The 14056-nt window shown below is 36.7% G+C and overlaps 2 protein-coding genes across 4 annotated transcripts; both read right to left on the bottom strand.

Moving 5' to 3' along the window:
• Positions 1-133: 133 nt before the first annotated feature.
• On the bottom strand, positions 134-6961 carry LOC107622208 (trafficking protein particle complex subunit-like protein). Its single transcript, XM_088502574.1, has 9 exons — positions 6386-6961; positions 5721-5779; positions 5282-5396; positions 5070-5193; positions 4642-4722; positions 3868-4209; positions 3058-3221; positions 2144-2967; positions 134-1744 (listed from the first exon to the last, which is right to left on the bottom strand). The coding sequence occupies exons 1-9, from the start codon at positions 6739-6741 to the stop codon at positions 258-260; spliced, it is 3552 nt and encodes a 1183-aa protein (XP_088358700.1). The 5' UTR covers positions 6742-6961; the 3' UTR covers positions 134-257.
• Positions 6962-8144: 1183 nt separating this feature from the next.
• On the bottom strand, positions 8145-14041 carry LOC107622207 (RNA polymerase Rpb7 N-terminal domain-containing protein). Of its 3 annotated transcripts, XM_016324090.3 has the most exons (10): positions 13978-14041; positions 13153-13860; positions 11110-11186; positions 10688-10803; positions 10490-10585; positions 10011-10098; positions 9203-9287; positions 9001-9064; positions 8828-8917; positions 8145-8474 (listed from the first exon to the last, which is right to left on the bottom strand). In XM_016324090.3, the coding sequence occupies exons 4-10, from the start codon at positions 10796-10798 to the stop codon at positions 8373-8375; spliced, it is 636 nt and encodes a 211-aa protein (XP_016179576.1). In that variant the 5' UTR covers positions 10799-10803; positions 11110-11186; positions 13153-13860; positions 13978-14041; the 3' UTR covers positions 8145-8372. The 3 variants fall into 3 exon arrangements, with proteins under 3 accessions (XP_016179576.1, XP_016179577.1, XP_088358696.1); XM_016324091.3 differs by lacking the exon at positions 13978-14041 and having other exon boundaries at positions 11110-11269; positions 13153-13575; XM_088502570.1 differs by lacking the exons at positions 11110-11186; positions 13978-14041 and having other exon boundaries at positions 10688-10806; positions 13813-13891.
• Positions 14042-14056: the final 15 nt, after the last annotated feature.

The following is a 14056-nucleotide window of genomic DNA, read 5'->3' as shown; positions in this document are numbered from 1 at the left end:
CATTAACCAGTCAATGCAAAACCAGTTAGAACCGATTCCAGTCTAAAATTATTGCTTGTGTTAACGTGTAACTATTGATTAACATATCTAGAAGTGTTTTAATGACCCAAATCAATAATAAACAAGAAACAAAGATCCAAAAGAGGACATGTATACAGATTTTCCATGCAACATATGTAGTTTCCTTCAATCCCAAGGAAGATGAATATGATAGAATGAAAATAATTAAAAAAAAAAAAAGGAACAATGTACAAGATCTATTCATTGGCAACTGACTCCAACCTAAAGTTGGTCGAGGCTGCATTCTTGAAATGAGGCTTCGAAGGAAAAACAAAAACAGAATTTGAAGAACTTGAAGGCTGGTATGCTGCTGAGTATCTCACTGAAGTCATGGAAAATCTAGGTAACTGTTGCAGCCCAGAAGCAAGTGGAACTAATTTGTAACTGAGAATGAGCTCAGATTTTGGAAGAACATATACAGTGTCATTATGATACCCTGATAATACAAAACTTTGTGCATCTGCCAGTGTGTATTTGATTTCCTGCAACAATGGTGTCTGGTTCAAAATCCTAATATAGTATGTGAAGGGGTCTCCCAAGATGGCATAAGGAGGACATTCCAAATTCACAATCAATGGTGGTAGCTCGACATTCATGTCTGGCAGCTTTTGCTTGGTCACAACCCAAGGCAATGTCGCCATGGTAGAAGCAGATTGCTCTTCCACCCCCAAGTCCCTCCTCCATGTCAAACACACAGTTCCTAGTACAAGCTTTGAAATGTTTTTGTCGGAACTCACTGAGAATACCTTCTTGAACTCTCTCCCAGGAGCAACAAGGGCAGGGTTTGAAAGCTCCTCATTTCCATGTTGGTTAGAGCAAGTCCTTTCAACATCATTGTCTGCTTCTACGGAAATGGACTTCAACCTTATTGGCAACTCGGTGCAATTCTTTGCGCTGACAATGAGCAGAGTTTTTTGGTTTAAGGGAAGTGATTGTGACATAGATTCTGAAGCTTGCTTGTTCTTAGAGAGAATTAATGGGTCCCGTCTGAATGGCATCAAAAATTGATGGTTAAGTTCAATAGCATTTTGCCCTTCAATTTGCAAGTTCTTGTGGACATGGACCATCTGAGGATTCGACTCATTATTAGTAGGAGTATAACCCAAAGATACATAAAGCATAATCGGTTTAGGCCGGTGCCACTTGATTTCTAGTTTGCATGACCACGAGTCCCCATTTTTAAGAAAAGGGACAGAAATTAATCCAAATGATTGCTGTACTTGTTTTATTTTGTCAGAATCTAAATGAGAATCATCTTCCCCTTCTGGTCCAGAAATACCAAGCAGCTGGACATGATGACTATCCAAGGCGTGCGGTTCATTTTCTCTCGGACTAAACAAGCCACCTCCCCTCACATCTACTAGATTGATCTTCAACTCACCTGAGTACACATCATGACCTTTGGAAATCACTGTAACAGGTACCAAGAAAACCTCTCCTACTAATGCAGGACCAAAGGCACCAAGACGAACATCTACCTGTGGTTCTGGTTCTTCAACTTGGATGATCTTCTGACCAGATAACACAAGAACGGAATCTTTTATTGGAACAGTTTGCATACAATCATCCAATGTCCAAATAGGTAAACTATCCAGTGAAGCAGGGCTTTCAGCTCTGCAGCAGATTCTGAAGTGTGGTCCAAATTTTGCGATAACAGACTGGCATTCGAGTTTTCCACTTTGATCTGGAAAAGCAAGTAGAGTTTCAAATCATGATAAAAGAGGAGGAGGAGGGGGGGGGGGGGGAATGGCTAAAGCAAAAGCAATTCTTCTAATCGTAATAGTTATGCACTCATCAAGATGGACAATTAATTAGACATAGATCCTAACCAGAACCAAGAAACTGACAAATTTTGTTGACACGGGAACCAGAAAATCCCACAGCAATTTTCAAAGAAATATTGGAGGACTTTGCATGGTACATAAATAAGCAGTCATCTCATTGTTACTTATATAATAAGTTGGTTAACCAGTCACATCAATAGAAACAAGACGTGTAAGGTAAAGAAATTTAAGGTCACAAAATGGTAGTTAAATGTATAATATATCATGTTAAGTGAAGTTTTTCTAGATATGTAGCATACCGGATGTAATGTCATAGGTCAACCTCAGCCATTTGTTTGGTTCAAGTACAAGTGAAGTTGATGTCTCCACTCGGTGCTGTTGAGTATCAGTAACTCCTACTGATTGAGGTTTTTGCGCATTTGAAACAAAGAAATTACAACTAGGTTGGTTGAACTGGATTTCTAATTGATCAATCTCAACACTACAGGGTAAGTGGGAAAGAAGTGATACTGAAATTGAGGTCGATGACCCAGGCTTCATTGTCTGTTCATGGAAAGCAACTAATGCAATCATTGCCAACCTGAGAGGACTTACAAGATCAACCTGAAGCTGAAGTGGTTTGTCCCCATTGATCTTGAGGTTAGTCAGTTGTTCATTTGTTTCTGACACTGAATCTTCCATAACGAGATCAAAAACCTCCTTGTGTACAGATTCTCTTTGGATTCGACTTGCAGGACCAGCTGGACCGGTGTCTCTCTGGAGATTGGCATCAGATGATATTGGGAGTGCAGCCATTTCAAGAGAATACTCCACAAAATCTTTAACACTAGAACTCTTCCGCGAGCACTCCCGCAAGAATCCCAAGACATCCCACAACAAAGTTAACCATCCCTCTTTTCTATATAGGGAAGCAATACTGTCAAAAATCTGCTTTGCATTGCTTGAATCACCCTCAGAAAAATATTCCTTACCCATCTGGAACCAACAAAGTGCGGCCATCCTCTGAATGTTACTACTATTGAAGGATTCATAAGCTTTTCTCAGAAGAGCAATAATTTCAAGTGAGTCTCGGAACCTTCTTCCTTCAGACACAGCATAGCGCATGTACTCTTCATCAGTGAGACTGCAAATAAAAATGAATATTCAGATCATACCCATTAAAAAATAAATAAATAGATAAAATGAACTCATTTATCAACCAATTAAAACTTACGCCATCATATCAACATTATCTCCTAGCTCAAGTATCCGAGCAAATTGACCAACATAGGTTGAAGGAACAACAGAATCAACACTATCAGTATCACTAGAGGTTTCTGTCGTTGAGATTACAAGCTCCAGTGATGACCTCTTCTGGCCCAAATAGTGGGCTGCTAACTGTTTCATACATATTAATCAGGATCACCCAGTGAGTTTACATAAGCACATGAATAAGTTCATAATACAACTATGCACATACAAACGAGGAGTAACAGTTTGTAAAAACACACATGGATGCGGAAAAACATACATATATTTTAGTACTATAGGGAACTCAATGTAGAGGACTCTCCCAACTAAGATTGGAACCATGGATCACAGCAATGTGGTAGAAACCCCCTTAATAGTATAACAAACTTGTAATTTCCTTCTCATTAATGTTTAATATGAATAAGGGCTAGGAAATTAAAAAAATAAAAACAAAGCCTTATCCCACTAGATGAACACAGTAGATAGGAAGTTAAAAGTGAAATATAAATACATAAATCAATCAATAAAATGCATTTTATAAATTTATTTTTAACAAAATAACATTCGAACTTTACATTGACAAGCAGTCACAAAATAAAAGTATTCTAAAATTCCCACCAAGCGTTAGCATGGATTTTACATGTAAACGTTTTATTGAAGAAAGTTCGAGATTAAAATTCAAACCTCTATGTTGCCAATGTTACAAATACAACCTAAAACTGGTGTAGGCATTTTCTTTCCTAAACATGTTAGCAGCATAACAAAAGTTAGGTAGCAAAAGAGAAGTTCTCACTTGGTAGTAATAGGCTGGATGAAATTCCCACTCAGACAGGGGTTTAGAAGCAGAACCTAGAGTAATAGGAGGAAATATTTGAGCGGTTTTTGAACTTGTCTCCAACAATTCACCAAATACCAAATACTGCCTACTCATCCAGTCCCAGTGAAGAAATATAGCTTCTGGAGTACCAACAAGCCTTTTGTATGCATTCTTGTGCTGACGAAACCATGCCACTGATTCTGTGACCTTCCCACTATGTAGTAGTAAGGTGCATATCTTGAAATTCAACTGTTCAGAAACATATTTTATCTCAACCAACCGTTGTGTTGCAGGTAACCTTGTTGTCACCCCAACAATCTGTATGATGAATATAAACAGAAAAAATGCATGTCACAACTTTAGCATTTGCTTTGGAGACAAATGATACAAAAACACAACAAAACTCGAGTCAAACACATGCAACTTCATTTAATAGTAGGGGAGACAATAGAAGATTTCAGGCATCTTAGACAACAGTGCATATAATATACTACAAAATCAGATCCTATAGATGCTCTTGGAGGATGACAAGACTAGCTCCTTGCAAGGCTATAACTTCTAAACAGAAATATAGTTGGCAGATGATAATTGAGAAGTTATATTTCGATAGTAACTAACAGTAAATAGTAATACCAATACCACTTGCGCTCAATGAATATATCTTGACAATCGTCAAGAATGAAAACAAAACAGATAAAAATTAAAAATGCAAAATAAACAATTTTCAAAGACTATTCACATGAAACGCACCTCTCGCAGTGTATGATATCCCTCCTCATAAAATTTCAGCGCTTCGGGCCAGTCACTTCGGAATTCTGCATATACAGCAACCTAGCAATTCATAGCATCTAGATAAATAATGCACACTTTCTATTTGATAAAAGTATAAAGAAGCAAAGCATGCACAAGTTCTTGAATACAATAAACAACATAAGAAAGTCAAAAGGCATGATCACTGCAATTCCTTTTCTACTCCTTCAGAAAGCATGATTACCGTTATTCCTTTCATCCTTTTTCTACTACTAAAATTCAATCAATCATACATTCGTACATGCATTCATACATAATATAAGCATTTGGATTTCCAACTCAAAATAGCATCCAACAGGACCTTGGTTGGCATGTTAGTGGCACCGGCATAAAAAGTAAACAGGAAAAGAAGAAAAAGGAATTCCTACTTTGAAGCAGTAGCGAACAATCAACTCAACCGAGTTAACATTCTTCTTTTCTATCCTCTGTTTAACCCTTCTTCCTTCTTCTCGGTAATACGTAGTGGCTAATCCATAAAACGCATTTGCCATCCTGCACAAAAAAGGAGAACAGAGCATGACGACAATGTTGCTGTTTATAGAGAAAATAGACAAAAAAAATTTAGAAAGATAAAGCATGCCTGTCAAGTGACTGATTGAGATCTGAGTTGTCATTTGGGTTTAACATAATTACATATTTAGCATCTACATCTGCTCGCTTTCGTAGGGCAATCATTCTATCCTCAGTGATCTCATCTGCAATCAAAGACCCTAAAACATATTACAAACTCATTGCACACCTCTATCTGTAAATGACATTAAAAGAACAATAGTGTCCCTTCCTCTAGTCGTGCCTACCAATCAAACAGAAACAGAAATACAATAAAATACACCCAAAAAGAGAAAAAAAGAGAGGGGGGGGGGGGGTTGCCGATTTGCATATCAATTCCAATCAAAATGATAGCAAAATTTGCCCATTCAATGAAGTAACAATCTAAATTCACTCTCCTCATACAATCTGTGAGTAGAGTGCACGGTGAAGTAAAGTGATGAAGACAGAAAAACTAGTAAGTTAATCACCTGCACCAGTGTGGATAATTACAACAGCCAACTTGATGTTCCTCCCACGAATCACAGCCCTGCACACAAACAACCCCAAACACATCTCTGAAAAATCAAGGCCAAGAAATGAAAACAAAACCAAAATCCCACCTCCAAAACCAACACAATACATTCAAATTGTAGGTCATGCTTGGATGATATTGAGCTAAAATCATAAGTGTATGACTCAATCACGAACTATCTTGAAAGTCTTACTATGCAAGTCTAAAATTCTTCTCCACTTTCAGTTCATAGTAATTGAACTCAAAATAAAAGCCATTATATTCATAAAGCAAATAAAACCTCAAACTTGCCTCAACAACAATTCCTTGTTCCACTACATCTCAATATACATTACATATCTCCATTCTCCAAAACAAGACAGCAGCTTCCTCAACATACAATCCGTGCTCAATTATATTACTTTCTTATGCAACATCCTCAAACCCCCAACCAATAGCTAAAAATCGACATTTTCACTTAAAATGCAAAAAGTAAACACTATCATTATCTACTTAGTTAGCTGCCATTGTTATTGTTGTTCACTCATAATGCTGAATCGCACCTTCTCCAAACTCCACCATCCAAACACGCACTTAATAGAAAGAGAGAGAGAGAGAGAGAGAGAGAGAGAGAGGTTTTACTTGATGGAATCGAGATCGGAGCAGACATTGAGCCACTGAGCAGGGTCACCAAACACGTGCTCCGCCCTGAACACAGCACCGAGGACGGCCGGAACTTTCGTCCGGTGCTTGAGGAGCCAGTCCTTCTTGAGGATCCCACCGACAACCGTAGGAGGCGGTGGCGGTACTTCGGCGTTGGAATCCTTGGGCTTGCGTTCGAAGAGGTAGATCTTGGAGAGGTCAGGGAGGGCGAGGGTGTTGATTGGCGGCTGAGCGGAGAGAAAGTGAGTTGAGATCAGAGGGTGGAGCTCCGGACAACCCACAATCGCCGCCAGCGTCACCGGCGGAGTTCGCAACTCTTCTGGATATTCTTCCATTTTTTCTTTGTTGGCGATTAACGCAGATCGGAATCAGAATAGAAATAGAGTGAGTTCAACTCACCATGGAGTATGGAGTTAAGGCGAAAACATAACACAATTTCAAGCCATTTTTTCAAAATATAAAACAAAATAATTCCTTTTTTAATTACTGAAAAATAACAAATGTTTGCGCCTTTTTTTTTTTTTTCATGAACGAGAATAAGCTCCTCATAAGTTTAACATGGAGACTGGAGATGTTCATAAAGTAAAACGTAAAAAAATTTAGTTATTCTTAAAATAAAGTAGTAAAATGTATATATGATAAAAGAACCATCAATTAAAATAGTACAAGTTTTTATTCCAAAGAAAATGAAGAGTATAAAAATAAACAATTATGATTTTATGAGATAAGTCAATATCTCGTTGAAAAAAATTAAAGATAGCATCATATTTAAATTTTAGTGAAATCAGTATATGTTTTTAAATATAGAACAAATGTTGTCTCTAAGATTACTTAGCCAAAATATAATCTCCATTAGTGTAATTTACTCAAACTGATAGAATTAAGATTTGATCATTTTAAATTATATAACTCCATGTCAACTACCCAACCACTCACCATTAACCGAATTGTAATTTCACTTTTCAGAAAATTGTTACTTGATAAATTTTAATTAGGTATAAACGATTAAACGAAGAATGTGTTTCTATATATATACATCATCTTATGATATAGGAATATATAGAGTTTTAAAATTATACATATATATTAGAATATGGATATTAGGGCTGCACATGGATCAGATAATATCCGCATATCCGCGGTAATTATCCGCATCCGATCCGCACTATGGTTGGATCGGATTGCGGATTCGACAGTGATATCCGCGAATCCGATCCGCAAATCCGCATATCCGCACATCACATATAAATAGCATAGTTTAAGAAAGTAAACCCTAATGTGATATGAATATTTTATGATATTTTGTTTTTAATTTTTTATGTTGTACTTTAACTTAGAATAATTCAACTTAAATCTTGTGTTATTATTTTGTTTTTGTTATTCAAGAGAACTATTATTGATAATATTTTAGGAGTAAAAAGACTTAAACAGATAAAAAATGAATGTTCTGGATATTTTTTGTAAAAACAGCCAAACAGAATCTTAAAATAGTTTTTTTGAATTATGCAAATATACCCGATATCCGATCCGATCTACAAGTATAGGGATCGGATCGGATCCGGCCTAAAAAAATGCAGATATCGTATCCGATCCGATCCGATCCGATAAGTGCAGTACGGATCGGATAGAATTTTAGGCTATATCCGATCCGATCCGTGTGCAGCCCTAATGGATATCAAAGTTCAATTGGAACTAGTTTTGTTCACGTATAAGGATATGAATAAAGTCCACTTTCCTCTTCTTGCATGTGAAAAGCAATTCAGGTAAAAAATAAATGGGCAAACAATGGTTTCATGAAATAATTTACATATCAGACCCGAAAGAAAAATTACATATCAGAAGGAATTGAACAAATAAGCATATTTAGTGTTGTTGAGTTGCAATCATGCAAGAATGAATCTGAGGTCCTATCAACTACCTGTTTCTTATATAGCCTAGTATTGAAGATTAAACAAAATAGTCACATTTACTCCTCTGCCGCTGTCTCCTCCTCCTCCTCCTCTTCCGCATCCTCTTCTTGCCCAGGCCACCAAGAAACAGGGCCCAGTCCGTCATGATCTATTGATCCCTACAAAATAGATGCTGCCATAAGTCACCTTTTCAAAAATCTGCAATGATAACTACCACCATTTTAGTTAGATAATGCACGTTTACTATGATTTTAAAAGCATCCCCACAAACTTTGTCACTATGCCATTCCCAGGGTGGAAACTTGGTTGGTTTAATTGAACCTTAGCATAGAGCTCATACATGAAAATTCACACCCCATTTTCATCCGACAACCAAACATACCCTCTAAAGTACACATCCCCTACCACGGTTTATTTTAACATAATGACTCCAAGAAACAAATACTTTGCACAAAATTCAAAAGCCATATGTCTCAATATCTCACTCATGTAGAAAAGAGAGCTAACTTACAGTGACCAGCATAGGGGCAAAAGGCTTTGACTCTTTTGGTTGTTCAACTGGGATTGAAGGATAAGTCACATTTTGAATGCGGAACTTGATCTGCCATATTGGAAGCCAAAAATTTAGCGCATATATATTGTTTCTTAAGCATACAGTTAACATTAAAGGCAAAGAAAGCTAACCATATCACTATCATCAACAGGATATGACTGCTCCTCATATTTCCAATACCATGTTCCTTTTGTGCTGTACTTTCAAAAACAATATATTAGCACATTAATAAATCTGCATCTAATAGGATGGATTACAGTATTTAAAAAGAAGAAAAGAGTTCAAGCAAATATACTATTTGTTAAGACTAAAAATTAGGTAAGGGTAAGACACCTATTTTTTGATTCAGCCTTAAACTCATTTGGGCTGGGTAGGTGCTGTAGGGGAACATAAATGTCATCAAAGAATCCAAGTGATACTGCAACCACGAATTCAGCCTTACCAAGCATGAACAATCTTTAAGCATAGAAACATCTGACAATCATTAAATCTTTCACGATATGCAAACATTGGATGGTGTCGTTATATACACAAATAATGGGCTGCTGCCGATGTCACAAGTCACAATATAGAAATGAAAACACAAAAAATCGGCTCTGCTAGCAAGCAAGTGTATGGTTATGTCATTCTTGTGGTCTTTCACACTTTCCTTACATTATATTGACATGCTTTGAGTTTCAACTAAATTACACTTGACTCTGATTTTGCTCACAAAAAATAAGCATGGACAAAAGGACAAGCAGAGACATCAAGGCAGAGTAGTAATCACATACTCTTTTTTTTTGTAGTAGCAAAATATTTTATCATGAATTCATCAGTAAGAGAAGCCTTAAGACAACCTTCAAGCAACTATCTTAAACTTTTATTAAAATAAAAAAGAAAAGAAAAAGAACTCCAACCATGTAAACCCTTTGTGATCAAAAGAGTAGAAGAACTTTTAAAAAAAGTGAAAAAAAAAAAGAAAGAAAAAGTCATTATGCTGCAGCCTTCATGTAATAGATGTATGAAGCAGAACTATGCACTGATAAGCATGGTTATTATCCATCAATAACATAAAACAAAGGACTAAGTAAACTGGAACTAAATTAATTAAGTCAAGCGAAAATTAAAATCAAGAAAGCAACTGAAATCTAAGATATACATCTTAAGCCATCAGCATCAGACGAAAGAAGCTTTGCAGTCATAATCTCCCCAACAAATGGACGAAACATAATCAAATTGAACACTACCTGCCAGGAATATCAGAAGTCAGAACAAAGTTATTGCATTGACAGCAACAATCACACACAGAAACCCTACTTCTGACGTCGAAAAAGTTCAGTTTATAACAAAAGAAATACGGAAATTGGAAACACAATAGCTAAAAATACACACAACCTTTTAAGTCCTCAAATATTCTCAAAGGAACATAGTGTAAAAAAATGGCATATCCACATTATTGTGCCTGGATATCATAATCTAAGCCTCAAAACTTGAACAAACAAAGTTAAAAACCATTCAGGGAAAAAAAAAATATTAAACATAAAATCCTGCATTCAACTTCACACTGTGATCATGTTGAACTTCAAATCTCAGGACAAAGAGTCAAAAAACAGAAAAGCAAGCCGTGAGAACTTGTACCGTATAGGTTGGAGCACCATCTCCGGGGTAAATAAATCCACCCTCAATGGATTTTATATCATAAACAGATACGCAGAGGCCCAAGTTTGCAATAACCTGAAATGATTGCAGAAAACCAAAACCAATCATGGTGAAATATTATCAAATGAAGAGCACGAGTAAAAGAAGGGGAATGGAAAACATTAGAAGCAGAAAAACCTTATCCAAGAAAAGCTTCTCAAGTTCAGTGTGTATAGCTTCTCGAATTGGACGACTTAGCTGAGGAGCAGGCAATGGCAATGTGTGTTCAATCTTGCTTAGATAGAACATTGAGACTGAACAAATAGCAGAAAATACAAAAATTCATATGGATGAAAAAAAAGGGTGAGACTAGGGGAAAAAAAACGTATGAAAATGAGAATTTTTCCAATTTATCATCACGGTATTAAATAAAAGTGAAAAAACAAAATTCAAAATTACAATTCGAACAGTGCATTCACGAAACACTTGAACCATGTTAGTTGTTAAGTAAACTAACCATGTTACTTATCAAGTAAACTAAGTTACATTTTTTAACTGATTATAGAAATTTATAATTGAGAGAGGTTTCAGCAGCAGAAGAATGATTTCAGGTTAAATACCTGAAGTGGTGGCTTGGACGCTTTGATATCTTGTGGTGGAGCAGACGGAGGCAACAAAGAACTCCTACTGAAGCCAGCTGCAACGAAACCCAATTCAGCGGCGACGAAGGTCTCAGTGAAGTTTTTTTCAGATTGTGGGTTATTGGGCTTGTCTGATGGGCTAGTATTGGGTCATTATAGCCAATTAAAGCACTTGTTGTATAATAATGCATGGCCCAAGACCAAACGAAACACAAATTCATTGCATGAACATAGAATTTGGAATATACAGAAGCATGTTTTCTCCAGAGATTTGCAAGGCTACTTAAGGTTCTGAAAACTGGACCAGTTATCAAACCGCTTTAATTACTGGTTCATTGGTTCATTGGTTCAACCGGTCCAACCGATGGTTCAACCGAAAAAGTCGTTTTAAAATAAAATAATAAATAAATTATAAAGGACCAAAGATAAGGGTACTCCAAGAACTCCTACTAGATGCAACATCATTCAACATTATCACACATTCTCACACACACAAATACAAAGCCTTAACTCAAAGAACAACCACAGCAAGTGACTTGGAAAGAAAATGTAAACACAGAACAATCACAAGCATACACAACATGTGAATATTATTATAGCAAACATAATAACAAAATAGTTCTTCTAAGTTCTAATGCGTCTCCGAAAATATCCCAAATAAAAAAAACTACATAATCTGATCCACTTGATTCAGAAAGTTACATATATTAGAAAAATTAAGAATCAACTAAAAGAAAAAGAAGAAGAAGGTCTGGTTGATTCGATTCAATTGCCTGAGATGAAGAATCAAACAGGGTTAAGAAGCTGAGAGTTTAAATGTTAAACCTCAATATTCAAATAACATGACTCCATTATTGTTATTATTACACCCTTCTAATGTCACAAACTCAATATATATTATAGTCCGTTGACACTTGTGTATTCACAACTTGGCCTCATCATTCTGATTCATTCCTTAAGTAGAAGAAAAAGTCCCAATCAGCTTTCGTTACAATTTTATCCAGAGAGTTGGAGTTTTGGTTCGGAGCTCATGCCGATGATGATGACGAGAGGGATGAATCCGTGAATCAGTAACATAGGCAGTGCAAATTTTAACAAAGCTCATCACAATGATTAAAAGCAACAAAAAGCACTAAAGGAACAGTGAATCAGTAATATAGGCACTGCAAATTTTAACAAAGCTCGTCACAATGATTAACAACAACAAAAAGCACTGAAGGAACAGTGAATCAGTAACATAGGCAGTGCAAATTTAAAATTTAAAAGTTATCAATTTAAAATTTATCATCAAATACAATCAGTGAGCAAAGGCAATCAATCAAGCTCTGACTGAGCATTCTGTTCTGATTCTGTGACTGGGAAGCAACAAATTCAGCAACAAATTCAAGTTACAGCAACAAATTTAACAAATTAAATCGCAGAAACCTAGCAATTTAGCAAATTAAAACATCAGCAGCCCAACAATTAGCAAATGATCAACTTAACAAGTTCAAGAACAGAAAATCACATCAAAAAAAAAATAGAAGTAACAGAAGAACAACAAAACAACAACACAAGAACAATTAGCAAATTAACAAGTTCACAATTACAGTTAAAATTTACCAAAAGAACACGAATGCAAGTGGAATCATCATGCTAATATGTTTTCTGCAAAGATGCTATTTGTGCAGCTAAAATTTCCTAATTACTAAGATCCAATTATTCTAATTTCACATGCAATCAACTTACTAAGGTTCTAAAAGCAAGAAATGATAAAACCAACCAGAAATATGGTTAAAGCATTTCATCAAACATGTTGAGTGCAGTAAAATTAAAACGAAATAAGAGAATTCAAAGCTTAATATCAATGTGATAGAGAAGAGAACATAATTATTGTAACTTTAATTCAGCCTATGAAAAAATCCAAACCACTAACAAATCAAATAGTTACTTATTGTAATAGAAATCAGAAGTTGCAGAGTTTGAAGCAGAGTATTGGTGTTGTGTGAGTGTATTGTCTGGTGGCGGGTTTAGGGAACTTACGGCGGCGAAAAAAGAGAGCAGTTCGACGGCTAGGTGGAGCCCGCGGGTTGGTCGCAGAGTTTGGAGCAGAGCAACGTGGCTTCCAGACGAATACGAATGCGAACTCGAATGGTGAACGGCGAGTGAACGCGAACGATGAACGCCGAGCGAACGTGAACGGCAAACAAACGGCGACGGAAGCGCGGCTGAGCAGACAAAGACGACGGACGCCGAGCTCGAGGAAGTAGCCACGATCGGTGACAGCAAACAGGGGTTGAAGACTTGGAGCACGAGGAAAGTTAGATAGACGGACGGATGGCGAACTTTGAGTGCGACGGACGGCGGCAGTATGCCACTCCTTGCGGCGGTGGTGTAGGCTTACAGTGCTAGGGTTTTTTGTCTGGGTTTGTGTGATTTCTTTCTGAATGAAAGAAAGAAAGGGAGGAAGGGAGAAAGAAACGAAGGAGCTTCCGTTTTGTGTAAACCGGCCAGGTTTCGGTTCGGTCTGATCGTCCGGTTCTCAGCCGATTCAACGATTTTTACCAGTTTTTTATCTGCGGTTTTACATGCTTGACCGGACCATTATTATTGTCGGTTTGTAGTTGAATCGGTCCAGTCCGATTTTTAGAATCAGAACTCCAATCAGTGTTGTGAACAAGGAGGATAACTTATACTGTCCTGGAAGAGAAGACAGTATATATAACATAAAGCGCAGCAGAAGTAGGGAACCTACAATTAAATTGGAGCATTCAACCACCATTAGAAATTCTGCATATTATACAAAATGAAAGCAATAATTAATAAGATCGGCAAGATATGTGAATTGATGAGATAATGGGAGCATACGTTGAGTTTAAGAAAATTTTGTGTGATACCTCGTCGATTGTATGCAGTAAATAGAGAGTTTGATATGAGCAGCTAGGGG

The sequence above is a fragment of the Arachis ipaensis genome, chromosome B10, assembly GCF_059453495.1.
Source record: "Arachis ipaensis isolate K30076 ecotype BB chromosome B10, ASM5945349v1, whole genome shotgun sequence".
In the NCBI taxonomy this organism is placed as follows: Eukaryota; Viridiplantae; Streptophyta; class Magnoliopsida; order Fabales; family Fabaceae; genus Arachis; species Arachis ipaensis.
The sequence above is the reverse complement of the archived record's forward strand: the minus strand, read 5'-3'. Positions and strand labels throughout refer to the sequence as shown.

Bases quoted from the DNA above. Each gene is read 5' to 3' on its own strand.
- LOC107622208 (XM_088502574.1), bottom strand. From the start codon at position 6,741: ATGGAAGAATATCCAGAAGAGTTGCGAACTCCGCCGGTGACGCTGGCG. The intron at 5,397-5,720 runs GTGATTAACTTA...CTTTGATTGCAG, and splicing joins AATTATCCACACTGGTGCAG to ATGAGATCACTGAGGATAGA. The intron at 2,968-3,057 runs GTAAGTTTTAAT...TTTTATTTGCAG, and splicing joins GATAATGTTGATATGATGGC to TCTCACTGATGAAGAGTACA.
- LOC107622207 (XM_088502570.1), bottom strand. From the start codon at position 13,891: ATGGTGGTTGAATGCTCCAATTTAATTGTAGGTTCCCTACTTCTGCTG. The intron at 9,288-10,010 runs GTATATCTTAGA...TCGTGGTTGCAG, and splicing joins TGATGCTGATGGCTTAAGAT to TATCACTTGGATTCTTTGAT. The intron at 8,475-8,827 runs GTAAGTTAGCTC...TCTATTTTGTAG, and splicing joins TTGCCCCTATGCTGGTCACT to GGATCAATAGATCATGACGG.